General features: G+C 40.6%; 1 protein-coding gene across 9 annotated transcripts in view; it reads left to right on the top strand.

Moving 5' to 3' along the window:
- ARHGAP24 (Rho GTPase activating protein 24) overlaps nucleotides 1-25,236 on the top strand; it is a 292,263-nt gene extending 267,027 nt beyond the window's left edge. For all 9 annotated transcript variants that reach the window (XM_076337010.1, XM_076337009.1, XM_076337011.1 and 6 more), the window contains 6 exons: nucleotides 2,326-2,533; nucleotides 14,044-14,176; nucleotides 16,434-16,507; nucleotides 17,306-17,427; nucleotides 21,024-22,092; nucleotides 24,391-25,236. In XM_076337010.1, coding sequence (XP_076193125.1) covers nucleotides 2,326-2,533; nucleotides 14,044-14,176; nucleotides 16,434-16,507; nucleotides 17,306-17,427; nucleotides 21,024-22,092; nucleotides 24,391-24,634 — 1,850 coding nt within the window. In that variant the 3' untranslated portion in view covers nucleotides 24,635-25,236. The remainder of the gene's footprint in view (nucleotides 1-2,325; nucleotides 2,534-14,043; nucleotides 14,177-16,433; nucleotides 16,508-17,305; nucleotides 17,428-21,023; nucleotides 22,093-24,390) is intronic.
- The last annotated feature ends 2,504 nt before the right edge of the window (nucleotides 25,237-27,740 follow it).

Below are 27,740 nucleotides of genomic sequence, written 5' to 3' on the forward strand. Positions count from 1 at the left end.
TGAGCCAGCAGTGGACCAGGCAGCAAGGAAGGTTTGACAGCAGTCTGGGCAGTATCAGCAGGAGCAGAGCCAGCAGAGGGAGGGAAGTGATTAAGCCCCTCTGCTCAGCATTTTTTAGACCATATTCCAAATAGTGTGTCCATTTAAAAAAAAAAAGGGGGGGGGGGGGGAGATAAAACTGGAAGGAGTTGAGTAAAGGGCCACCAAGATGCTTGGGAGCTAGAATACACACCCTTTGAGGAGAGGCAGAGGAAGTGGGGCTTGTTCAGCCAGGAGAAGGGACAATTTTGGGGGCACTGAACAGCAGCCTTCTTGTATATTAAGAAGGACTTTGAAATCCCCAAACTCCCATAATCACACAGATTCCTTAACTGACTTTCAGTGGATGTTCCTCCTTAATTCCACTACTTTCAGAAGGAGGGTCTAGAAAATGGAGGGTCTTGAGGATTTCCTCCATGTTGACCAGCAGCGACCCTTAACTCGGACAAATACAAGAAACCCAAATTCATTTAATACTCGGGCCATCCCCGTAGGCAGTTGGCAGGAGGTTAGGAAGGTATGTAAGAATTAAGAAAACATACTTTAACTCCTCTGCCAGCTTGAAGAGGCTGAACTTTACAGACACCAAATATTCCACATCAGTCAGTATTCTTCTAAGCTTGACTCACTCTGAAATTTCAAAAATTCCTTCTTTAATTGCTAATTGTTGGGTTTTGGGTTTTGTACAACATGAAAAAAAGTGAGCTAATAAAGAGTGACTGTGTGATGTTCAGTCCCCTTACTTACTGCTGTTTTTGGCATCCACACGTGTGGATACAATGGAAATCACAAAGTATGCTGCTCTGCATCTCAGAATACTTTCTGGATGTCCTAGCTGGACATCAGTTACTCTCTCCAGTTATGTCCTGTGCTACAGTAAGAATAATTGCACTTAAATACAAACCCCAGACCTTCAGTATGGGCAACTGACAGCTTGCTACCCTCTTGCCATAACATCCTGGAGCATATGCAAGGGACCTTTCACCCCTACAACTGAGGTGTGAGTTATCTTTCTTTTGTTGAAGGAAAAATGTACACATCAAAGGTTACCCTGAAGGATGCTTCAATCTGAATGCTACCTTAGCTTGTGGTTACTTGTTCATGTAATTTTAGTTTATGGTGAATAAAGTTTTTGTGCCAAAAGCAAAAGCTGACTAGCTCAACTTTAGGCTTTCTTTAGAAAAAGCAAACCAAAACAACTCTGTTCTCCTTGTTGAATATTTTTAAAAGAGTAGGAACTGTGTGCTCAGCGAAGGGCACAATTTGAATCACTGCCTCTTTTTTTTTTCCCACTTTATAGTGTACATAATTGGAAAAGGAGCCTTCTAAGCATAGGTAGTTATTTGGTCTTTAGTTTCTGATCATGACTACCTTAGAACTATTCATTGTCTTGCTATATATAGAAATTCAATTGCCTCGCTTCAGCCCCCATACTATTCAACAAATGGTGGTCTCAAGAAAGAGCTTCCATCACAGATGACATGCCTGAACATTATTGTGATGCTGTCTATGATGGCTGGCTCTGCAGTTTGAAGGGAGAGACAAAATAAGTTATGAAGGGTAGCTGTCTTTCCAGTGGTAGCGATGATATCCTCAGATCAGGGTTGAAGTTAATTCTGTCAAAAAAACTCTGTATTCTTCTGAGGTTAAGTACAAACACAGGTTTCCTGAGGTTCGTCTGACATATTTCACCTTTCATGTCAGGATCTTTTTTCATACACAAAATTTATTGTTGCTAAAGCAGACAGTGATAATGCAATTGGTTATACATTATAAGAATGGTCTTTGTTTATGTGGGAAAACTTAATTAATAATTTGGTTTAGTAGGAGCAAAATCCTGAGTTATATTTATAAAGCTTTTGCCCTCCATGTGTAAAGGTAATGTTTATATGTCATTGAAACTGATACAGGAACTACTTATTTTTTTTACAGATAATTAGGCATGAACCAAAGAAGATGGAGATGTGTATCACTTTTGAATCAGAAGTTTTGTGACAGAAAATCCTATTTGTATTATTTCTATGTTTTCTGTGCTTATGGTCTGAAAAATCATTTACAGTATTTTATTTTAAATAATGGTTTTGAGCATTGTTGTAAAATATGTCAGCATTGTATTTCCATGAGAGTATCAAAGGTGAAATTGATAATTTTATTCTTAAGAAAGGAGTAGGTTAATTGTCTGTGCATTTAAATGACCTGTAAATTGCGTGGGTTGTAATAGAAGACACGGGGTCCTCAAATGTTTTTATGAATCTCAACCAGGTCACATCTCTCTTTTTCATGCAGGTATTTTTGGACAGAAGCTGGAAGATACTGTCCGATACGAAAAGCGATATGGGAACCGCCTGGCTCCTATGTTGGTGGAACAGTGCGTGGATTTTATCCGACAGTGGGGGCTAAAGGAAGAAGGCCTTTTTCGACTGCCTGGGCAGGCTAATCTTGTCAAGGAGTTACAGGATGCATTTGACTGTGGAGAGAAGCCTTCTTTTGACAGGTAAAATCCTCCAGCTGTTCCCCACTCTCTGAAGCCTAGACAGGACACAATCTGCTGTATTGGCTGACCTACAGTACAGGTCTGCTGTACTGGCTGACCCACGGTGCTGTAAAACACATGACAGCAACAGATAGAATGACATGTTTTTGTAGGTTTTTCTGTATGTTTCCTATTATCACTCTAAAATGTCTTCTTTTTTTTCTGACTTTGATGTCAGATTTCAAAGCGTTTCTGGAGAATTTCCATTTGTGAAAAGCTGGTTAGAAAAAGTATTGCTAATGGTTTGGCTTAATCAAAAATATCTGGATTGCCTTGATCTTAGTATCATTTGAAACACAGTGGTGATGCTGGCATTTAGTCAGTTCCACAAAGGAAGAATTTCTCTTATCACCAATTTCAGTATGTTCTGTTACCTATAAAACTGACTGGAAGGCAAGTCTACTTTTATGTATTCCTTTATAATTTGGGGCCTTTGGTCTTAAAATAGAAGTCGCTGTGACCGTAATAACAAACCTATGTGGTTTTGAGGGTCCAGGTCCAATTTGTATTCCAGTATTTATACAGTTTTGCAAAGCTAATGAGAATTTTCTGGGCCAAGGAAGAACCCAGTCCTGTTGACACAGCTGGTATGACTTCAGTCTTTTGTAAGATTAATTTTTGTCCAAGTTCAACTTTCCTCCTATAAGCATTGATAGCAGTAGTCCACATATTCAGTGTGTGCAATCAGAGAAACAGAACCGGTGGATTATGAATGCCACATAGCCTTTTTAACTCTGATCAGAATTAATATGATGGTCATGAAATTCCAATTCAAGAGACTGTTAAACAGTGGTTGTCCTCAGTGTGTGCCCTAAGTGACATACATAACACACCTCCAAAATGGAATTGGGATACTTCACTCCAATTGAGGGTCTAATGTGAATTAGGAGGAAGAGGCAGATTACATTTATTTTGTGGGACCTTTGACTGATAGCAATGCAAGTAACATGAAGGAAGCATAACTTGATCTTTTAGTGCAAAAACATGCTATGATATGAACCTGATTGCTGGAAATCATTTGCCTCCCTCCTTTCCCTATTCCTATGAAGTAAGCAAATTTGTAATGCATGAAGGTACGTGTATCACAGATGCACAGAAGGCAGACATCTGTAATGCTGTTTTATCTCCAACAGTGTCCTCAGTCCTGACCCCCACTTTAAGAAATGTCAAGAATTTATAATGCTCTGGAAAAGAAAAGTGAATTGTCTTCCTATGAGGTTTATTAGCTTCTCATCAGAAGGTGAGGGTTAGGATAATTGACCAGAAAAGAGCTTTAAGGAGCCAGAGGACTGTGGGAAGTCACAGTGTTAGCTGATCAGTGTTTGCAGCATACTCACTGACTGTTCAAATACTGTGTAACTTATTTAAAAATGGTAAAGAAGCATCCATTGGGTATGTTTTCCTTACTTGGACATAAAGATAAATATTACCGGTCATGCCTCTGGCACAACCTCTACCAGAGATATAAGTAGGCAAATGGCAGAAACAAAAAGTTATTTTTTCCATGCCTGTAAGCCAACTAATTGTGGAGGAAATGCTTAAGAAAACAAGCCACCCCCAAACTCCAAGAAGATGATGTACTGAACACCCCACTGACAGGTACAGCTTGAAAGAGGTGCACAAGTTCTGTCTATTCAAAACAAATGAGACCAGGACTCAGGCACACACAAATTCTTTTTTTTTTTTTTTTTTTTTTTTTGCAAGATTATCTAGCAACATCTGTAGCACACACTAATGAGCCTCAGGAACAGGCATGCTAGCCGAGCTTTAGCAGATGAAATGGAGAAGAGATTTTACATGCTACTGCTGTGAAGAAGGCACATAATCTCTACTATAGCAATTAGAAACATCAGCAGGAATTGCCTATAAATTGCTGGTCCTGCAGTTCTGCTTCTGAAGCTGAGAATTTATAGAATACTGACCTTGTATGTCCGTGTGTCCCATTGCGAAGGATACTTTTTCTGTTTACTTTTTCACATTTGAGTTTGGAGAGGTGTGAATTAGGTGTAGCAATGGTCCAGAAGTCAGGCAGACATAAATTCTGTTCTGATCTCTGCCATTGTTTCCATTGGGCATCTACTTGTTTCCTCCAACCTTTTGTTCCATTTGTAAATTTTTGAGATGAAGTTCATTTCACAGTGTTTATAGAGTGCCTGTGCGATTACCTTGGTTTGGGGTAACTTTTCTTTTCATTGTGCTGAACAGCAGCATGGTCTCCAGGTTTGATGCAACCTGTTTGGCAAGTTGAGCTCTTGGAAAGTAGCCATAATATGAAAAGTTGCTGTAGAGAAAAGAAAAAAATATATACGTTAGGGGTCCATGCTTACTTTCTCTCATGAACCTCCAGATCCACTGTGTTTAATCTGTAATTATATGTCATTATTAGTCAAAAGCCCGGTAGTGCAAAATCTACCTAGGTTCTGTTTATTAATTTACATTTTGCCCATTCTCATACATCAATAATAATAAAGATTTTTGCAGTTAGAGCTGAGCTGACGGTTTTGTTGATGGGGCACAAAACACAATGGAATCCAGGTCACGGGATCCCAGCGGTGCCGGGTCACCGGCTCTGACTGGGAGAAAGACTAGCTGCTGTCATCAGTGTTGGAACTAATATAAAGAGCTGATGTTTGAGGAGTTTGCCATTTTTCACACTGACATTTTTTCTGTGGATAAGTGCACATAAGTCAAATAAAGACTTTAGAACAAATTAAGATGCTTTGAAATGTGTGTGTAGGCTTGTGTATATGTTTGTGTGAGAAATTATTATTAAATAATCCTTCTCTTTATGCTTTCTTAGCTAATTCAGTAAAATATGTAACTTGTAGAATTAAAAGCAAAAACAAAGGTAAGATCGTACAGCCATGATTAGTACTCCTTTAACATGTCATCTCTGTTTTAAGATGGTGCAACCATCTTAAAACACCTTACAGCCGTTGGGAGATGGAGTTCAAAGGCACAGATCTGCTCTTTTGCCCAGAGTTCAGCTGCTGTCCACAGTTCTGTGGAGACCCTGCCCTTCTCCCCTCTTGCGTTCCTATCTGCACCCCTTTGGCAAAGAAGACCACAGAATGAATGCAAGCAGAACAAATGCGGCACATCTGAAAGAAGTAAAATAGCTTTGCTCAAAAGAAAATGCATCCATGTTTTGAAACATAAAATATGTTTGACAAATGGTAGCTCTCACATGAGTTAGCAGCTAGATGTTCCGATAGTGAAGTCAGTTATAAAAACGCAGAATGAATCCAGGAGAAGTCGGAGTGGCAAAAACCTTCATGTATCAATATGATCTTATAGTTGGACAAGATGTTGCTGAAGAATCGTGAGCTATGTGTATGAGAATGGAACCAGTATTTGAAATTTCTCAAACTCACAGAATGGGAAAACTCAGTATCTGATCTGAAACACCCAACACCCCAGCCCCCCTAGTATGAAAACTGGAACATCAGCATTTCTCGCAGTCTTGGAAAGGGGAGGTACAGCTGCTACAACTGAAAACTGCTGAGGCCTTTTGTGTGAAGGAAAAAAACCAACTGAAAATTGCATGTCAGTTTAAAAACAAAAATCAATAAATACCTCACTCCCTCTGTATGTATCTGCATATATTCTGAAATCTGCTTAAAGGAACCAACAGTGCAATTAGGCAATCACTCATGCTTGCTACTATTTGAAATATCCTTGGTATTTACAGTACAGCTCCACCTCTGTAAAATTGTCCCCTTTGGGGAATCAATTTTGCTTGCCCTTGGGGTATTTGCTTCTCTCTGCTTGTGGCTTATATTTTAAATTTAAAGTCCCTCAGCTCCTTTACAAATCATACATTTGTAATGATACAAAGTGGATTATGACTATTTGTTCTGTAAAATTAGCATAGCGAATATGGCACTGCATAAGGAAAATAACATAAGGGTTTGTTCTACAATTTTTACCTAGAAGGGGTACAAAATTGGATTTCTCTTTTCATATTACCTCTCTCCATCTACTGTTCATCACAGTTACTACCAGATGACATGAGAGTTAAGATTGCTTAGGGAGAAAAAAATATTTGAAATGTCACTGAAACAAATATTAATACTTATGTGATTGATCGATGTATGTGGCTTGGATTTTCATAACTACTATCACTGATGTATATAGTCCAGTAGTTCAGAAGAGTTTCATAGCTCACCTGCCTGCATTTGTGTGTATGCGCAAGAGAGAAGGAAAGCACATAAATGTGTATTTAGCAAAACAAAATCCCTATTACATTCTGTCATGGGTATGAATTCCTCTGAAGAAGAATGCAGTACGTTATAGGACAAAATATTACTTACTGCTCTAGTCACCACTGCAGTCAGCTGAGAAAAGGGTATGTAAGTGGCAGTATGCGATAGCTGGCAAATGCTAACTATTATTTCCTGGAGCCAAATAATCCAGAATGTAGAACTGGTATGTTTCAGTGCATTTAATCACTGGGATTGTTGAAGCAAAGTAAGACAATGACAAGGATGGTACTAATGTAATATCCTCAAGCTGAGAAAGACCACATGCACAATTCTTATTCTCCTCCAGAGACAAAGAATGTTTTAAAATTCTGGTGAATGCAAGAAATTGGACCTGTGTTAGTGGGGCTGCAGTCTGCACTGGCACTGTACAGACTGCAACTAGACATTGACTTGGAAATCACTGGTTATGAAAATTTTTATTTCTTTTATTTCTGTACATAAGAATTTCTTTGTTTAGAAGCAGATAGTTCGCCACAAGGAAGAGGCTTTATTCCCTTCCTAGTGGGAAAGTGCAGTAATCCCTAAACAAAACATTTTTAGGTGAAATGAAGTCTTTACTAGAAAGCTGGCTCCTGCCAAACACAGCTGGCCTTAGGCCTGTGAAAATTCCTGTTTGTTTCTGCCTGTTCCAGGCTTCCTTACCTGATCCTCACAATCTGCTCATCAGTTATGCCTCTGGAGCCACTTCCACGTCCTTTGTAATTCCAGACCTCTTTCTAACCAGCTAGCAGAAATAACCTCTGCATATGGCACAACTTAAAAGACCTAGTCTAGCAATTAAATACACGTTAGGAGACACATTTCTAGTGTGATGCAAGGGTCATTAAATCAGTTTAATTGGTGTCCTGCTGTAGGAGAGTGTGTTTTTAGTTATTGGCAGTGAATGAACATTTGTAGTTGCTTCACATGAATTTCAGTTTCAGAAATGGAGCTGGTGTGTCAGCTGTGATTTGGAAAAAAAAAAGGCAGCCATGTATTTCACTTGCCAATGACAAATGACTTCTTAGATGGCTACGGTCACCTTTAAGAAAGGATGACATATTGTTACTATGTGTAAGGTCTGAGAGTGTGTTTTTTAAAGCATTCTTACTTAGGGTTGCAAGATTTGTGGCTTTCTCTTCCAGTAAACAAGAACAGGTAGTTTATTTGTGGTGTTTTTCCATGTTTTATATATACTTGCAATCCCTGCAAAATCTTGCAGAAACATAACAGCCTTTCTGAATCAACCTATCAAATGTTAAAATAATTTAGCAGCATATTCACTGGAGCTGGTTGATTTTTTTCCTGATGGGAATCCATCTGTTTCTTAGGCCTCTGTCCACCTTACCTGAAAGCACTTGTGTCTCTCTTTAAGGATCTATGTTTTTCTAAGTAATTTTTAACGTCCTTCCATAGTTTGTCTTTTCATTTGTCTGTCCTAAATTGCTGTCTTCATTGCTGCTTTTAAAGCATCACTCTCTAAACTGAATGAATTGGCTGCTGTTATAATTACTGAAGTGAGTGTCTAACTTGGAAATAGAATCTGTCAATCTTCAGTATTCCTTGCAGTGCTTACTCCCCTGAATGGGTCCCTGGAAGGTAGCATGAATTGTAAATATCATAAGCACAAAGACAAAGGAGCAGAATACGTGTTTGGTTTTTTTTCTCTGTCTAAACAGAAAAATAAGAATTGAGATCAGTGTTAACTTAAAAGTAGAGCTAGGCTCTTGTGGCAGCAAGGAGAAGCGGGCAGACAGCTCAGGGCTTAAAATGGTAAATGCTTTCATATATGTTTCACAAGTTGTAGGCAAAATTTCAGCTGGTACTTAGATTAGGCATGATACTGCTTGTACTAGGTACACGTTATATAGGAAAATATAGAGAGTAATGCTTTGAAGATACCTACACAGGGGAACAAAAATCACACAGGACATTCAAGCCATTATGTTACGCATTTGACCTGACCTTTGAATTTCTGGACCAAAGCCTGACTCCCAAAATCAGTCGAACCACTCCTGATTCACTGTAACATTACTGAACACAGGCTTTGCCCTCCTAGCCTCTGGGTACTGGCTTCTCAGCAGTAACAATGCTCTGATTCACTTGATACGTAGTTATGCACATTTGTAATATTCCCTTGATGTTTCATCATTGATTTATCACAGGCTCTAGCATCTCACTTAAGCTGTCTGCAGACTGGCAGCAAAGGTACACACTGGGCAGCCAGTTAGGAACTTATCCTCCCGTATCAGGAAAACATCTATACTGGTCTGAGAGCTGCTCTACAGACCTGAATGCAGCTAAGCAGGGACACAGTCAGCAAATGTGGTGGGTACAAGATATGTTGGTGAGGGAGACTCTCTATTTCCAGGATTGTGATCTGTGACACATCTGAAATGATGGAGCTGTAATTCTACTAATTCTGGGAGGTTCTGATACACAAACTGTTTGAACTGTACTGTTCTCCTTCATTTTATTACCAGAACTCCTAAATTGAATTACAGCCTCACAGCTTGTTGTTCCCTACTGTTTGTTCTTTATGCAAACTGTTTATGTGTCATCATGATCTAGAGCTATTTTTGGCACAGCATTAATCTTTTTGTAATGTGACCTTGCCCTGTTAATATTTCCTCTCTGAGAGTTTATGAGGAGCTTGTTGGCTTTGTGCTCTGAAGCGCTGACTCCAGCTCTCTGAACATGCTGTCTGCTTGTCCAAGTGTGAGGGTTATGCGTGGATTTCTGGTGACCTGCTGGGCTTCAGTAATTTTTGTTTATGGTAGAGAGGGTGAAAAACTCCAGGCGGTGTAATCGGTCTGACAGCCACTTCCACAGTGTCTGTGGTACCACAAAGGAAAGTGCTGTCAAAACAGCAATGCCATGAGGGATATTAATGACAAAGTTCAGATGAATGGGGCTTTGAATATGTGTAGTCTGATGACTAAGGAGGGACTGTGGTGCATTTGCATTTGTAATGCCTTTGCACGGACACTGGTGGAGTGGGGGATGCTCCTTTGGAAACATATCAACAGTAAAAGAGTATTAATGTTTTAGTGAGGTAAGTAATCCTTCTCAGACTTTCCAGCACGACATGCCGAAATAGACTGTTTCTCAGCTTGCTGATACTTTTTTTGTGTTGCATTCAATTTTCTGCTTTGTGCTTTGTCATTCCCATTTAAAGCTTGTAATTATTCATTGTGCACTTGGAGAAAGTCTGCCTCAATTAATGAGGATTGCTCCAATTTAGATAACAGAGGATTTTCTGCTGGAATTGACATACTCTATTTTAATACTTGTTAATGAATACTTTTAATCGTGTTAATTATGAATGTGTAATCATGAACACTTTGATATTACACTGTCAGATAGCAAAAGAAATACCAAGATAGGTATAAATATTAAGTTTCTGTAGCTGTAATGGTCCTAGAATATAAGCAAGGCCAGGTTTGAAGGGAGAAATACTGCCTTGTCTTAAACTGATCAGTTGTAGCTGGAAAAACTCCAGGAGGAAGAGGTCCTCTACAGGCCCTGGAAAGATGCACATCTTACAAACTACAGAAATGCCCTCAAGGCAGATATATAAATGCCGTTGGTTGACTTAGACTGTGGATCGAACACTGCAGGCTGGAAAAGGAAATAAATGCTCCCGATCATCAAGAGAGCTTGCAGTTCAGCACTCCTTTGAAACTCACAGCTGTCCTTTGTGGCTTGAAATGTGCTTAATAGTATTTGTGGATTGAAACACCTAAAATACAGACAGATTAAAACTGGAGTCTGCCATTTTTAAGTTTTCCTCTGTATTGTAAAACAAAAGGTGAAAAAAATAATACTAAACTGCAAGGTCTAAACAGGTCCCAGACTATATGAAGCACTCTTTTAGTTACATTATTATAAAAATATTGACATTTTTATACTGATACTTACATTGAAAGAAGAAAGTTTCTAGCTTTTGTCTAACTGTTGCTAAATAGAATTAAAAAATCCAATTCTTAAAGAGCTTTGCAGGCAGTATGTGTGTGTGTATGTTTATTTATGCTGCCAAAATCTGTATGGTAATTTCTGTATAGATAGATTAAGTCCTAAGCAGTGTTCAGTACAGTTTAGGGGAAAAAAAAGGTAACAAAAATTTTCCAAAATCTTATTTTGCAATCCCACCATCTTGTGGCAGGCTGTGGTATTGCCTTAGCATTCGGTCAGCAGAGCAAATTAAAAAAAAATTTAAAATTGTGAATGTGTCCCCGTCTACTAATTGGGACCTCGGTTTCTAACCCCAGCTCAGAAAGCACCTTTCTGTAGAGTCGTATACAGCATGTACTTCAGGAGGTTAGTTTGAGAACACAAGACTTACTGTTTCCTTGCTCCTTGGCATCCTGCCTTCCCGTTTCTCTCTCAGTTCTTCCTTGGTAGAGCCACAGTTTTTAGCACTCAGCTAACCCTTCGTAGTGATAGTCTATCAGTAATTCACATTGAAAGGAGAAAGTTTATAAATTGCATCAGTTTTCAGGGCTTTTGTCCCCTTCTTCAGCCTTTTTATCCTCCATCCGCTGTGCCCTCAAGGAGCAAGTATTCCACTTCACACCAAGGGACTGGTGTAAAATTATTCTTACGTACTACAGGAAGCATGATCCTGGCAGTACAAAGAAGGGAAGATGGTATTGCTTAATCCCCTTACTGGGAGACCTGTGTGCTAACTTTTAATTGTTCTTCAGTAATTTTCTCACTCAACCTGTTTGAATCTTGTATTTTGGAAAGGCCTCTCTAGTTTTATGCAAATAGTTTCTGGAAAGATGTGGTTCATTTCTTCAGCAAGGCCTGGGGGGAGTTTCCTTGTTTAAATAATAAAAATAGTAATAATAAAATCTTCAGAAAGACCATCAATGCCAAGCAATTCAGAGTTAAATTCTCTGCAGAGTGATGGCCTGTGCTCCCTTTCATGCTGCAATGTAGGGCAGTGTCCTGAGGCTGCCAGTTCACATCTGCTCTCTGTGGCTGCTGCTCTCCTTCAGAGTCTGACTAGCAAAAGTCTTTCCCTCTGTATTTGCTTTTTGCTTTCCTGATGCACCGACAACTTAGGAAACTGAAGATCTCTCTGTAAAATTTGCTTCTTGGATAAAGCTGAATAGTGGCAACTGCCTGGGCACGCATGCCATGATTGTGCTCTAAGAAGTAGCACCAATGGCAACAAGATGTGTGAGCAACTACCTGAGAGATTATTGGGGTCTGGGTTTTAAGCCCTTGGGTTGTGCAGTCTGTAAAGAGTTTTGTTAGCCAGGATGTCAGAAAGAGCTTCAGTTCACTTAGTTTGGGGATAGGTAGAAGGCAAAGGTTAGAGGCCAAATCTGAGCTAACATGTGAAATCTCATAAAGCAATACAACTCTATCTAGTTTCATATATAGTACTGTTCGTTACATATGTTATATATGCAGCTCAGGAGCAGGGTAGGGTAAACACAGGATTCCCGTTTTGGATCCAAGCCAGTCTACAAGTAGAGGGTTGCAATCAAGGGATAAGAATTTGAACCTTCCTTAAAAATGCGGATTTGCGTTAGTGCTTTGTTTATAGAATTTCTCTAGAAAACACTTTTTGGAATTTTGGCCGGGAATTATTCATGATTGAAATAGAAATGTTTTCTGGAAATTTATTTCAAGGAGGGTGGTGGTGGTTAACATTTAAATATTTACAGTGCTTTATCATTTCTCTTCTTCTGTTTTGACTTAGATTGCTCATACCATACCACATTAATCTAAGGTTGTTCCCATCATTCTTGTTAAGATTTAACTTAGTAAAAGCCATTATTGTTTTAACAGATCATTCCAAAATAATGATTAACATACCTCTAGCAAAGCTTAAGTTCATCAAATACTAGTGGTTCCCTTTGAGAGACTGAGTTTAAAAAATGTTCCAAGTGTGAAGTCTTCAAAGAAAAAGAAAATACAGGATAATGCACATTGTAGAAATGTCTGTGCATTTTCTGTTTCTTATGAATGAAATTAGCATAATTTAGTAGCTGATTTTTTGATTTTTCAGAAGTCAGAGGGAAAGATACCAGTTTGCAATACAACTCTTTATGTGAACCAGGGAAAACATGTAGAACATTCCAGTTAAGATTTGAATAAATGCCTGAGTAGCTAAACCCAGAGATGGAGTCAGAAGTAATGCAAGAGAGGTTTCTTCATGTTAACTTGCAGTTTTTATCTATTTCTATTTCTTTCTTTTCAGAGAAATACTCCTAAGTTACCACAACGTAACTTTACACACCACAGAAACATTTAAGCAAGTTTTATTGCTTACTCTGAACTTGTGATTTTGATCTTTCTCTCCATCTTCTTACTTTTAGTATGCCTGATAAACAGCCTTCTACTAGCTGTATCAAAAAACCCCTTGTTTCTGCAAATGTAATTATGAGAAAGCATATGTCATACCAGGTCTTTGAGTGTCAGCCCTATAATGTTACCTGTTGTGCTAGCACTCAGACATTTTCTACGTTTGGTGACTTGCAATGCCTTAGCTTACTCGGTACAGGATAGAGCTAAACTCATTTCCCATGGATTTACGGCTCTGTGTGTGAAGTATATCCAGGTTTTCGGTGTAACGGTACAGCTAAAAGGCACAGTAGTCATTTTGTGGGAGCCCATAAGAAAAAGATGCATGCCAGGGAAAGAACTGTAATTCAGATGAAGAAGTTTCAACTAAACTCCTGTGGTATATATGGTCTCCTTTAAAACTTGCTTACTTAATACTGATACCAGAGGAGATGGTGATACAGTGGAATTGAGACATGCTGGGCATGTTTTGGGAGCTGGGTATTATTATTCTCTCTGGTAGGAGAATAATCCCCACTGTGTAAATATAATGCCTGGTTTCTGGCTCAGATGAAAATGAAAAGCATCAGTTAAGATGGATTTTGCATGCCTGATGTGAGATGCCTGTCAGTGAGAGCCAGGATCTTCTCAGTACCTGCGCCTGCAAATAGGGCCTTATATGTAATTATTTATAGTAATAAATCAGCAGAGTCAACAGACTCTTGCTTGCAGGTATCCTAAGTTCTTTGTAGGACAAAAAAAAAAACACCAAAAAACTGGATTACAGATATGATCTATAAATGTATATACGGCTGATGAGTAGAATCTGGGGTGACAATGGAAAAGTTAAGTGGCAATTTTTAGCCTGTCAGTCTCACAGCATTATCCTGATTCACAGTAACAACTTCTTGTATTCCAACCCAACAGCAACACAGATGTGCACACAGTGGCATCACTGCTTAAGCTGTACCTAAGGGAACTCCCAGAACCAGTCATACCATACGCAAAATATGAAGATTTTCTCTCCTGTGCCAAAATGCTCAGCAAGGAAGAAGAAACGGTGAGTTGGCAACTTGAGTAAGATGAAATAAAAGGCTGGTATGTTATAACCTGTTCTGATTTTGAGGAAGAGAGAAGCTGGTGATTACCTATCCTAATTTAAGATGTGCATCTATTAATTGAGGCCGTTTTTATATGAAAATTGTTGCCACCTAGGTCATTTGGAAGTCTAAATAAAGGTGCATAGCATAACCTTAGCTGTATTTATTGCATGTCACTGAATCCAGTTTAAGTAAACTTAAACCATATTGTGGTCAATAGCTTCCATTTTGCATGGAAGAGACTTACAATTTTGTGGATTATCATTCTGAACTGTAAAAGGAAGGGTCTTTGTAATTGCTGTCTAACTCTTGCCATTAAATCAGGGGTCATTTTCTTCTAAGTGTCAGGATGCCAACTTTTACTGACTTTTGATTGAAGTCCAACGGACTCTATTCATTGACTATCATTGAATCAGAAGGCCTCAAAAAGATGGAAGCGGGCCACTGGAAGTGGGCCACCTTCCAGACTCTTTTAAAACAGCATAACACAGATGAGCAAAATAAGGATTCTGACTAATAATATGTGCCCTGCAGTGGCATGGGCCTACTATATATTAGGCTGAAGACTTAAGAAACTAAGTGCTTTTTTTAAATTGTTCTGTGTGCTTATGGGTAATGAGGTCAACCCTGATACTTTCTTTTCAAAGTAAATGCAAATAGGCGCATTCTGTTGATTTCAATCTACTCTCCTAACTTTCTAAGGTGGTTATTTCTGTTTAATTCCTTTTTGATATTCCAAATCCTGCTAGAACTGGAACCCCTCCTACCTAATCTTTTAATTAATTGAGTAGGAGCCCCTCTTTTCTAACTGAGAGACCATCTCCTTTCTGAGCCTTCAGCTGATGACTACCAACAGCAGAGGTGGTAGTTGTTCCCATCTGATGGAACGGGGGGGGGGAGAAAGATCTGTGGCAAACTGTCTTCTATGATCATAATCTCTTCCACCCACTGAAATCAGACTGGTTTCTTCGCTGTCCTTTACAGCTTGCTACAAGGTGCAAATTTTTGTCAGCTGCTTGCAAAAGGTGGGAGTGGGCTGTTCAGCTGGTTTAATTTGCGCTGCTCTTTGCATAAGTTATGGTAGGGGATCCTCAGAGCTAAAGTTGCAGCTATTTACTTGTGCATGTTGCATATGTTTCTAACCATTGATAGCTCCAACGTAAAGCCACCTGACTGCTCCGCAGTTAGTCATCATGCAGTTTATACTTGCAGTGATATTCATTTTCAGATTAAATTTTTAGTCATTTTATATTGGCTTAGTCCAATATAAAAGTGTATTTATGTAGTTCCTTTGCAACTATGCCATGAAGCACTTTATTACATTAATTTTGAAAGCAAGATTCAAATTACAGTGGCCTGTTGGTGCTGGCAGTTTGTGGAAAATCAGTACCCTAGGTGATGAGCCACTTCAGTCCTCTTTATGGTGGCTTAGTAGTCCAGCTATAAGACTGTCTGACTAGATTTTCAGTTGATCTTTGTACATGCAGAAGCTAAAAGTGCAGTCACTGTTAAGGGAGAGAGCTGTGCATCTTGTTTCCTTTCTTAGCCCACAACCAGCAAACTTGTGCACTGTCAGTCTACCCATCTTGATTTGCATTTGTTTTCGTAATATTGTAACCAAAACCCCATTGCTGCTGGCAAAGTACCAAAACCCCATACTGAAAAATAGTCGAAATGCACTCACTGGTTGGCACGGAGCATAGCCAGCGTATGTTTCCACAGGGCACAGAAATTAGCGTGTGCTACTCTGCTTGTCCCATTCCCAGGGTGGCCACAAACGGAAATAACTCTTTATTGGTCTGAATCTAGTATGGACCAGAACTGGGTAAAATACCCAAATAGTTTCTGTATGAAAATGCCAATTAGTTCAAACCAGAACTGTTCCTGGAAGCCTCAGGCTTCCAGCAGGAGGAGGAATGGAGCTACTGGTCAAAAAGAAGAAAGAGTGAAAGAGAGGGAAAGACAGGATGAAACCAAGTTATTTATTTACTTGTTTATTATCCAGAGCTAATCCTTGTTAGCCAAATATAGCTTTCCCCATCCAAAATGGGTTCTACAAGCTGTTCCTGATGGTAACCTGTAGATAGCATTTAACACTGCAGTTTCAGTGATGTGTTTATTGTCTTGTAATTTGAATTGCTGACTTTTTTTTAATCTCTGGTAAAATACTAAGAAACTGTACCTCCTCACTCTTTTTTTTTTTTAAACCACTTAAAGGGCCTGAAAGAACTGGTGAAGCAAGTGAAGAGCCTGCCAGCTGTCAATTATAATCTGCTGAAATATATCTGTAGGTAAGTGCTCTTGCAAGAATATCACAATGGTATTTATAACTGTGAGCTGACAGACAAACCCGTCTGAGTATGTGCCCTGAAGGAAAAGCATTACTCACAGTCGGAGGATTGGAGAACTTAAGTGAATGCACTAAAAATATAGGTTTGCTGCATGACTAATTACTAATTTGCTCTATCAAGGTGCACAATTACGACTTTCCTTTCATAAGCAGGCCGCACTCAGCAAGAAACGCAAGAAGGTAGAAGTGAATATATTCTGTCCTCTTTATAGGACCCTGGTTTTCCCATTTCTAACTGTAGTTATTGGCATTGGCAGTGCACTCCTGAAGCATGGTATCCTTGAAAACTGTGTATATCTTATAGTATATAGAATAGTTTTGTGGATACATCTGAGATCTTAAAAAACATGTCTTACACAGTTGCAATTTGTGAACTTATAGAAAGTTCCCAGCATAGAAAAACATTTTTAGAAGAATATAAACTTTTTTAATTGACAGTTTGCATTTTGAGGATATTTTTTGAGCCAAGTAGTTGATTGATTATGCTGAAGAAAGTTACCATCTTCAACAGAGTTATCTTGTAGTCAGTCCAGATTGAGATTTAAATTTTGTTATCAATGTATCATTTTGAAGAAAATCTGAAGAAGTTGAGGAAAATCGCCTTGAGCTTTCAAGATGTTCCATGAGGATTTGGAATTGAATACTTGAACTGTGTTAAGAAACCATCACATGCTTTGAGTTTTTTGGGTTTTTTTTTTTCCTTTTTACATGTTCCTTAAAGGCCTCTTTCTTCCCACAGATTCCTTGATGAAGTCCAGTCTTATTCAGGCGTAAACAAAATGAGTGTGCAAAATCTGGCTACCGTTTTTGGCCCCAATATCCTTCGCCCCAAAGTGGAAGATCCTCTGACTATCATGGAGGGTGAGCTTACTGTACATAAGTTGTAATAGAAAGAAGGAATGTCTTTAGGTTTATTAACAGTACATACCAGGCCATGTAGTATGTGCAGTAAGTTCCATGTATCTGTTTTATAGACACAGAATTCTTCAACCTGAATGAACTTCTGGGTTAAATCTTGCAGGTTACTGTAAAAATGACTGAAACATGCAGCATTGCAAACAGACTGCATGAGATTGTGCTGCCCTGGCAACTTCACTAAAAATGTACTTTTTCTCTCAAAACTGGCTGCAAATACAGCATGTTCTTACTCAGCACGTGTGGTTGGAGTGCCGTTAATATTTTACCTGCAGTTCTTAAGGATGAGAAGAAGTTAGTACAGGTTTGTACTGCAGTGACCCATGTAGAATCCCCCACAAGGCAGTGGTATATTACATGCCTTCTTGCACAACAGTAATCAAATTGTCAGCTGCATTCTGTTATTTACAGCAATGTCCAGGTATAGCATTTTGCTGTGATTAAGACAAAAATATGGCCATGACAATCTCCTCCTATAATTTCCTCCTAGGCTTAATCTTTGTGACTTTAATTCTCCATAAAGTACATGATGCCTTTTCTCCCTCAAAACACTTTTTTCTTAATATGTAGGATTTACTTAACTTTCTCAGAAATTAGGGCTGTACACAGACCCTGCACTGAAAATTTTACCAAAACTCAAAAATGCAGCGTTCATTGTTTATTTGAAAGTGTGTGAATTTATTCTTTTTCTGTGGGTTTGATGCTTTTTCTCTTCCCCAGATACAACAATTCCCCATATACGTTGTTCATTTACTTGTTTTTCCGAAGTCTTATGTTTCCTCCTTCTTCCTTTTACTTCTTAACACGAGTATGTTGTTATGAACAGAAACATGGTGTTTCCAAATCATGTATGAAAGCAGTGAATACCCAGGGTTAGCTATCTGAACAGTAGCTCAGACAAGCCAGAAAACCTTCTGATGTGGAAAGGGTTTTTAATCATCATCTTCACTTTAATGTCTGGATTCTCATTGTCACAGAGAATGGTTTGATCATGCATTTAACTCAAAAGGGTTTGCAAGAGCAGGTGTCCAGTTTACGTGCATGTTTATTATGACTGTGCATTAGTATCATCAAACCTGTGCAGCTTCAAATACCCTTAAATCTGCATTTGTGGCTTCCCCCTGGGTTCTGTACATACTTGTCTCAAATGCACTGTGACTATCTGATATGGGAGTGCAGAGATAATCTTCACTGTGTCATTGAAGTCCTAGTTTACACATCTTACATCATCTCCCCATGGTATTTTGAGAGAGAAACACAAGAGTCTTTCCTGCTTTGTTTCCTTCCTTTTCAACTGTCTTGTCACGTCTCTCGCAGGAGTTATGGTTTTTGTGTGTGTGTGCATGCGCGCATGCTGCCTATCACTTCACTTTCAACCTGTCTCTTTGTTTGTACCTACAGAACTGCCAGACTGACTGGAATAGTAGCTTCTCTTACCCTGACACTTCTGTAGAGCTTAGCAGCCTGGTAGATAACCGCTGTGAACATTTCTCTTGGTCAGGCAGCAAACTGTGCCTTTTTTTCCATGCTTTTGCATTAATAGTACAAAAAGTACTTCAAATTGTTCATAGATTGGAATTGGAGAGAGATGTCACAGAGCTGATTTATACCACTGAAGTCAATGAGAATGGTATCTCACAGGATGACATTTACTGATGGGATACCATGTATGTTCAGCTCACCCGGGGCAGGGGAGACAAATGGAGATTTGGGATGGGGAGAGAGGAGTTAGCCATTCCTAAATAAAATACTATCTTCTAGTTTTATATTTTTCCAGAACTGGCTGCTGCCTAAAATTTGTGGGTTGTTTTTTGGGGGCTTTTTTGAAAGTTTGAGCAAGGAAGTTTTGGGTTTTTTTAAACCGGGTGGAAAGGGAAAATAGTATGTTTTTCCACTTCTTGAAAGCAACTCTCCAGCCTGTTTATCAACAGCCCTAGCACTAAAATGATGGTGGCTGCTGTAGAAAATGGCATGGATACTACAATCACTGAAGGGAAATACACGTATTTTTTAACTTATGAGAAACAGGTTTGATTAAACAGATTTATGACTTCTCTTTAAGCATAACTTTAAGATTTGACATGAGACAATGCTGATTTGCAATTGGGCTACGCATAGTTAAATGTATAAGAACTTTTAAAAACACTGTACATCAATTGGTGCTCATGGCCACCCTTCTTCAGTGCTCTTTGATTTTTGGAAGATACAGAGTGCTTTTCTTGCACAATCATGCAAAGTCAAACATGCAGCTATGGGTAACCATACCTGTATAATGGGGATGAGGAGTTGTTTTTGTTTGGTTCAAGAGAGATTTTCCAGAATTCCAATCATGGGACAATTTTTTCCCGTCAAACGCAGTGGTAAAAGTTGCCTGAATACAGTGCAATGTTTGTACTAAAATTCTGCACATAACAGCTAATGTCCTCAGAAGGAATACAGCTGAATGTGCCATGGGAGTAACTAAGTGAATTTTCCTGCTGCATAGTTCTAATGTATGATTTTGGCTTAGCAAACAAACAAACAAGAACACTAAAAAAAGATGTTGTTGAGTACCCACATTGAATTGGCTCTTAGTAGTTGTATTTTAAAAGGGTGGGGTATAAAGATCCAGAATATTGCAAAGCACTTGATGTGAAACAATATTGCACAGTGGGAAATTACTGATTAGAAGAGCACAGCATGCCTCTGAAAGCTCTCTAGGAGCTTAAAAATGGGGTCGTTATTATAACTACCTTGACCTTGTTCCTGAAATATTCTTAATAATCCTTAATGAGGGTCTGCTTAACGAAATAGAGTTGCACATCTTTATTACCCCAAGTCCAGTTACAAATGCTAGTGTGTAAATTACAGTGCAGTCAAGTGGTGTGAACACCAAGGGGTTGTTCTTTAAGAGGAAAGGTAGCCATTTATTACAGCAAGTAGCAAGCTGTGGTCCTGCTTTAGTTCCGTACTGTGCTATAATATGGCATAGTTTCCTGGTTGCATATAGTCTCACCACGGAGTGGTTACAGGCATTCACATTAAATTAATTCTGTCATATTACTGCCCTGTTTTGCTCCAAAAGACTAAAACGTCTGTGGTCCAGCAATGCAAATCCTTTGCCTGCCCGTTTTCTGTTAAACTACTAAATACAAGTGCTGTGCCAGAATAAGATTTTGGTTTTAAAAATTATCGCCACATTGAGTTGAAACACATCACTTACAATGATGTTATCCTTTGCTACTCATCTCCTGCTGTGGTCTTCCTGGGATGCAGTTACTGTCACAGTAATAGCTTCTTCACAGAAGTTCCTGTTCTTAGGGGGTCTATGAGGCCTGCTGGCTTGGTTTCATGGAAGGAAGAGGTGGTGCTGATCTGGCCCAGTAGCCAGAAGCACTTCAGGCGTGTTAAACATTCAGGATGTTAAACAGATGGATGCATTGCGTAAATGTTTGTATAAGCTGAATGTTTACTAAGTATTTGTGGAATCTGATGGATAAAGTATATTTATGCCCTAAACAAAACAGGCCATTAATGACCATGTGCTTGGTGTCTCCTTTCAGGTACAGTAGTAGTCCAGCAGCTAATGTCAGTGATGATCAGCAAACATGAAGAGTTGTTTCCCAAGGATGCAGACCCTCAGATGGGACCCGAGGTATGCAACAACAACAATGAAATGCCAAAGAAAGCGATTGCGGGGCAGCTACAGAACAAAGAGAACAACAACACCAAGGAGACGGCAGTGAGGCGCTGCTCTTGGGACAAACCTGAGTCTCCCCAAAGGGGAAGCATGGACAATGAGTCTCCGACTGCTCTGCCAGGCAGCAAGACAAATAGCCCCAGGAACAGCACCCAGAAACTAGATGTCACCAGAAGCCCACCACTCATGGTGAAAAAAAATCCTGCTTTTAATAAAGGCAGTGGCATAGTCACCAACGGGTCCTTCAGCAGCTCTGTGGAGGGCCCTGAGAAGAGCCAGACCTTACCAAACTGTACCCTGCAAACGAGGAGAACGTCGTCCCTGAAAGGACCAGTGACTAAGATGGGCACACACAGCGTGCAGAACGGAGGTGTGCGTATGGGTGTTTCTAGCACAGACGGGCACAGCAACACCCTCAACAGCCGGACCCCAGGCTGGGTGCCCAATGGCTACGTCACACTGAGGGACAACAAGCAGAAGGAATCGGTGAGTGAGTCGGGCCAGCACAACAGACTTTCCACCTACGACAATGTACACCAGCAGTTCTCTATGGTGAACTCTGATGACAAACAGAGTGTGGACAGTGCCACCTGGTCAACGTCTTCCTGTGAAATATCCCTCCCTGAGCACTCTAACTCCTGTCGTTCATCCACCACTACCTGCCCTGAGCAGGACTTTTATGCAGGTAACTTTGAAGACTCTGTGCTGGATGGACCACCACATGAAGACCTCTCTAACCCCGGTGACTATGACAACAAAAGTGACAGAAGGAGTGTGGGGGGCCACAGCAGCCGAGCCACCAGCAGCAGTGATAACAGTGAAACATTTGTGGCCAACAGTACTAACAATCACAGTGCTTTGCACAGCCTGGTGTCCAGCTTGAAGCAAGAGATGGCCAAGCAAAAACTAGAGTATGAGACAAGGATAAAAAGGTAAGATGGTTTGGCTCTACCATCTGACTGCCTTTTGCAGAGTAAATCCAAGAAGTTTTCCTTCTTGTGACTTGCTAGCAATCTGCAGTCACTGGGTGCTCGCCACCGAGTTTCCCATCTTTCAGTGTTGACATACTCTGACGTTGCTTTTGTGATATAATGATCTAAAGGGGTTTGTTTCAGAGCAATTGCTTGCCATGGTTGTGACACACATCAAAAATACTGGCATCAAAAATAAAGCCAGAACCTTGTGAGTTTCTGTAGAATCTAATTAACAAAATCAGTAGGCTCTCATAATGTTTTCATTAGTTGATGCCTGTTCTCCAGAGACTGAGGGGCAACTGGGCATCACCTTTCAGTGAAAGCAGTGCCATGGCTTATTCCACCTGTAGTTTTTTGGACTGGGAAACTGCTGGAACTCCTTTCCAGAGTCCTCGTTCCTCTTGAGACAGTGCTGCGTCTGGGAGTTACCTCTGCTCACGGTCCTATCTCCGCACTGCTGTTTTGCCTGAGCCTTTCCTTCACAGCTCGGACCTGTTAAAAAAGGCAAGGGAGAGCTGTGTCTTTGTTGATAGATAGTGCGGACTCTTCTCGCACACAACAAGGTTACTACGGTGGATGGCCATGATCATCAGTGAATAACCTCAAAGTCTGGGCTTAGCATTAACTAGTGCACACAGCAGTGCAGAGCTGAATGCGCTCTCTTTGTAATAAAGGTTCTTCAGAAAAACTGTTCAGGACTTGTCTTCTGTTCTCACCTCTGTTGCACAGCAGCCCTTTGCATTGGTACCTCTGGCACTGCAAGTCATACCTGGAACACAATGTGTTAGAGCTACTGGCAACAGCAGCTGCCAGCGAAAGTGCAGCGTACAGAATATTAGTGGCTGGAAAGCTGCCTGGCGGAAAAGGACCTGGGGGTGTTGGTCGACAGCCGGCTGAATATGAGCCGGCAGTGTGCCCAGGCGGCCAAGAAGGCCAATGGCATCCTGGCCTGTATCAGAACTAGTGTGGCCAGCAGGAGTAGGGAAGTGATCGTGCCCCTGTACTCGGCACTGGTGAGGCCGCACCTCAAATACTGTGTTCAGTTTTGGGCCCCTCACTACAAGAAGGGCGTTGAGGTGCTGGAGCGTGTCCAGAGAAGGGCAACGAGGCTGGTGAGGGGTCTGGAGAACAAGTCTTACGAGGAGCAGCTGAGGGAGCTGGGGTTGTTTAGTCTGGAGAAGAGGAGGCTCAGGGGAGACGACATCGCTCTCTACAACTACCTGAAAGGAGGTTGTAGTGAGGTGGGTGTCAGTCTGTTCTCCCAAGTAACTAGCGATAGGATGAGAGGAAATGGCCTCAAGTTGCGCCAGGGGAGGTTTAGATTGGACGTGAGGAGAAATTTCTTTACTGAAAGAGTGGTTAAACATTGGAACAGGCTGCCCAGGGAAGTGGCTGAGTCACCATCCCTGGAAGTATTCAAAAGACGTGTAGATGAGGCACTTCGGGACATGGTTTAGTGGGCATGGTGGTGTTGGGTTGACGGTTGGACTCGATGATCTTAGACGTCTTTTCCAACCTTAATGATTCTATGATTCTATGATTTTCTGTATACATCACTATTTTCAGCGTAGTATGCAGTGTAAGAGAGCACTTCTTATAATGTTTAATATAGAATCATAGAATCATAGAATAGTTTGGGTTGGAAGGGACCTCTAAAGGTCATCTAGTCCAACCCCCCTGCTGTGGGCAGGGACATATGCATGATGACTGTGTGTTTAGTACCACTAGGATTTCTAATGCTTTCCATTGGAAAGCCAGATCTGAAATAGGATCAGTATTTTAGACAAAAACCATGTTGATTGCAGGTTTTTTTTAAATTGTCGATCCATATTTGCAAATAGATACAGCAGATAAATCAGCTGAAGAAAGGAGATTAGCAGTGGAACAAAGGCATTCAGGGCATTATTCTGACCTTGTAAGTGACACTAGTGCAACTATAGCAGGAGCTGAGTGTCAACACTTCCAGAAGTAAAAGGAATACTTAGCCTATTCCTGGAGAATTAGATGGAGCTGTTTGCTACTGTGCACCTTGCCAGTGGCTGTTATTAGGCATTTTCTAAATGAGCTACCAAAGAGATTGCCCTGTGAGAATGGTTCATTGATGAAGCCATGGTTTGCAGATAAACCTCTCAAAAATTCAGTCTAAGCTTTGTAAATGAAAAGACACGTGTAGGAATTTGTTGGTGGTGTGCATTTCTGCTCGAGTGAGTGAGGAGTGCTGCTCAGGAGCTGCCTGCTTTTATTTTGTTTTTGCAGCTTGGAGCAGAGAAATCTCACCCTGGAAACGGAAATGATGGCCCTGCATGAAGAACTGGATCAAGAGCGCAAGAAGTTCACAATGGTAGAAATCAAAATGCGTAATGCAGAACGGGCCAAGGAAGATGCAGAGAAGAGGAATGATATGTTGCAGAAGGAAATGGAGCAGTTTTTCTCCACTTTTGGAGAACTGACAGTGGAGTCTCGCAGACCAGAAAGAGGCAACACTATCTGGATCCAGTGAGCATTGGAAGTGTAGACTGTGGGACTTCGGGGAAGGGCTTGGGGGTATTATACTGTATCAGGTGGCTGGTCACCTGTCTGAGGCTAGTACTCAACATAATGTTATAAACCCTTGAAGGAAGAAATCGTACAGACATTAACCACTCATATCTACCGTGTGTACTTATCAAGTTATACTCTTTGAATGCTTCATGAGACTACTGTCAAGTGTTACAACTGGATACGTGTATATAAATTTTAAAATAATCACCTTAGAGAGCAAGAGATGTATCTCAAGAAATATTTTAATGCAAGTCTTGTATTTAAACTGGTAAATTGAAATGTTGTTGCAATCAAGCTTTATATCAAGGCTTTTCTCCCTTGCACTTAACATAATAAGCTATTTTTGGCATTGTGTTACCATCAGCTTATTTGGTATATCAAATGTTTTTTGGTTTTGTTTATTTTTTTTGTTACCCCTCTTGCTGGGGGGTGAAGATAAACAGATATGTTAAGGTATATGTGCCGATGGTTAACCCTGATTTGCGTCGCTTCTAAAAAGACAGCAGGATGAGAAACAGCAGCATGCTATGAGCAAAATAAAGCAGTACTGATTTAACAGAATTGATGGTCAGGGTAGAAAGTACCAGGGCACCCGTATCATAAAAATCAAATGAGGATATCAAATCATCAAAACTGGGGACAATGGCAAAAGGGTAAACAGCTGCTTGTTTGGGAGCAAATGTGGGTGGCAGAGTAAGAAGTTGGGAGAGGGGAAAGGGGAACTTAAGGGGAAGTCAATCACATGACCAGAGCTTTTTGGGGTACCCTAAAGAAGCCCTGTGCCTGATCACTGCAGCTCAGAGCAGGAATATAAACCAGTTGTTCTGACCATATTTGCATCTGACTTACCTCTGTACTCTGGGTGAAAGTGAGTCCTTTTTGTAACGCTGGTGAAGGGACACACAGAGGGGATGAACCAGACATCGTGATAGCCTTGTCAGTGTGATGGGTGCTGAAAAAAAACCAAAAAAAAATTATGTCCAGAGTAGAAATTACTGGAGCAACTATGTAACAAATAGCAAATAAGGAAGAAAACACACCAACATATTCACCACCTGTATTTACAGCGTATATTAGCAAGCTATCATACTGTCTGAATGCTTCATGAGATTACTGTGAAGTGTTACAACTGTGAAAGTTCCTAGGCTCTCAGCATCACCAAGGGAACACCTAGAGGGAACAGCCTGGAGCCTAACAGCATGCAGAGTGCCAACGAAAAAGAAACAGCAAAGCCATGCTGTAAATTAATAATTAGTTTGGCATCTTTACATATAGTAAGTATAACTGGTATTTTCTACACCATGTTAAGGATTTTTTGTTTTTAACTTTGCGTTTAGTACTGCAAGCTGTATTATTAGAGAGGGATGTTGAGACGTCTTGGCTTCCCTCTAGTGTCTCTTAAATATATTGCAATTATTTTTTAATTTCAATTGAGAAAGAACGATGAAGGTAGCCTCAAAGAACATTCTTGGTTATAGCATGTATATTAGACAAGTATTAATTAGATGTGGGAGTTATACTGGGAAGCAAACATGAGGTTTACATTTCAGAGAAATACTAACTTACAATGGAGCATTACACATGGTGCTTGTGGATGCATTATTTGTGTCTGGTGAGGTTCAGAGTCCCCAGTCAGGGCACCTACTGTACTAATTACTGTGAACATGTCTAGTGCACATCCAGCCTGTGTGTAAATCAGAAAAAGTCAGACAGGGAGAGATCAAGGTAATAGGAAAGAGCATGTTTTATATCAGTTAGCAGCAATCACATTGTCCCCGCAATGGTGAGAGAAGGAAACAGATTACTATGTTAATTCTGATTTTTAAATTGAATGAGAGAGACCTTGATATCTGATACAGTAGGCCTCAAAGTCGACTCACAATTTAAGCAGTATCTGACATCTGTTGACATGACAGCAAAGTCTCTGAGATAAGTATTTTCTTAACTGGAATTCATATTTTTACACTAGATGTATACAGTAGTCCCTGCAGCAGTATCCTGAGGTAGAGAAAGTCCTGCTTTCTCACTCAGAGTAAGCCAATTTTCTCATTTTCATAGAATCATAGAATCACAGAATGGTTTGGGTTGGAAGGGACCTCAAAGATCATCTAGTTCCACCCTGCCCGCCATGGGCAGGGACACCTTCCACTAGACCAGGTTGCTCAAAGCCCCGTCCAACCTGGCCTTGAACACTTCCAGGGATGGGGCATCCACAACTTCTCTGGGCAACCTGTTCCAGTGCCTCACCACCCTCACAGTGAAGAATTTCTTCCTTATATCTAATCTAAATCTCCCCTCTTTCAGTTTAAAGCCATTACCCCTTGTCCTATCACTTAATGCCCTTGTAAGAAGTCCCTCTCCAGCTTTCTTGTAGCCCCCCCTCAGGTACTGGAAGGCTGCTGTAAGGTCTCCCCGGAGCCTTCTCTTCTCCAGGCTGAACAAGCCCAACTCTCTCAGCCTGTCTTCATAGGAGAGGTGCTCCAGCCCTCTGATCATCTTTGTGGCCCTCCTCTGGACTCGCTCCAACAGGTCCATGTCCTTCTTCTGTTGGGGGTCCCAGAGCTGAATGCAGTAGTCCAGGTGAGGTCTCACAAAAGCGGAGTAGATGGGGAGAATCGCCTCCTTCGATCGGCTTTCTGGGCTGCAAGCACACATTGCCGGGTCATGCTGAGCTTCTCATCAACCAACCCCCAAAGTCCTCCTCAGGGCTGCTCTCAATCCACTCTCCGCCCAGCCTGTATTTGTGCTTGGGATTGCCCCGACCCATGTGCAGGACCTTGCACTTAGCCTTGTTGAACTTCATGAGGTTCACTCTCAAGCCTGTCAAGGTCCCTCTAGATGGCATTCCTTCCCTCCAGTGGTGTTGGTGGTGTTGGCAAACTTGCTGAGGGTGCACTCAATCCCACTGTCCATGTCACTGACAAAGATGTTAAACAGCACCAGTCCCAATATCGACCCCTGAGGGACACCACTTGTCACTGGTCTCCACTTGGACATCGAGCCGTCAACCACAACTCTTTGAGTGTGATCATCCAGCCAACTCCTTATCCACCGAGCGGTCCATC

This window comes from Aptenodytes patagonicus, chromosome 4 (assembly GCF_965638725.1).
Source record: "Aptenodytes patagonicus chromosome 4, bAptPat1.pri.cur, whole genome shotgun sequence".
In the NCBI taxonomy this organism is placed as follows: domain Eukaryota; kingdom Metazoa; phylum Chordata; class Aves; order Sphenisciformes; family Spheniscidae; genus Aptenodytes; species Aptenodytes patagonicus.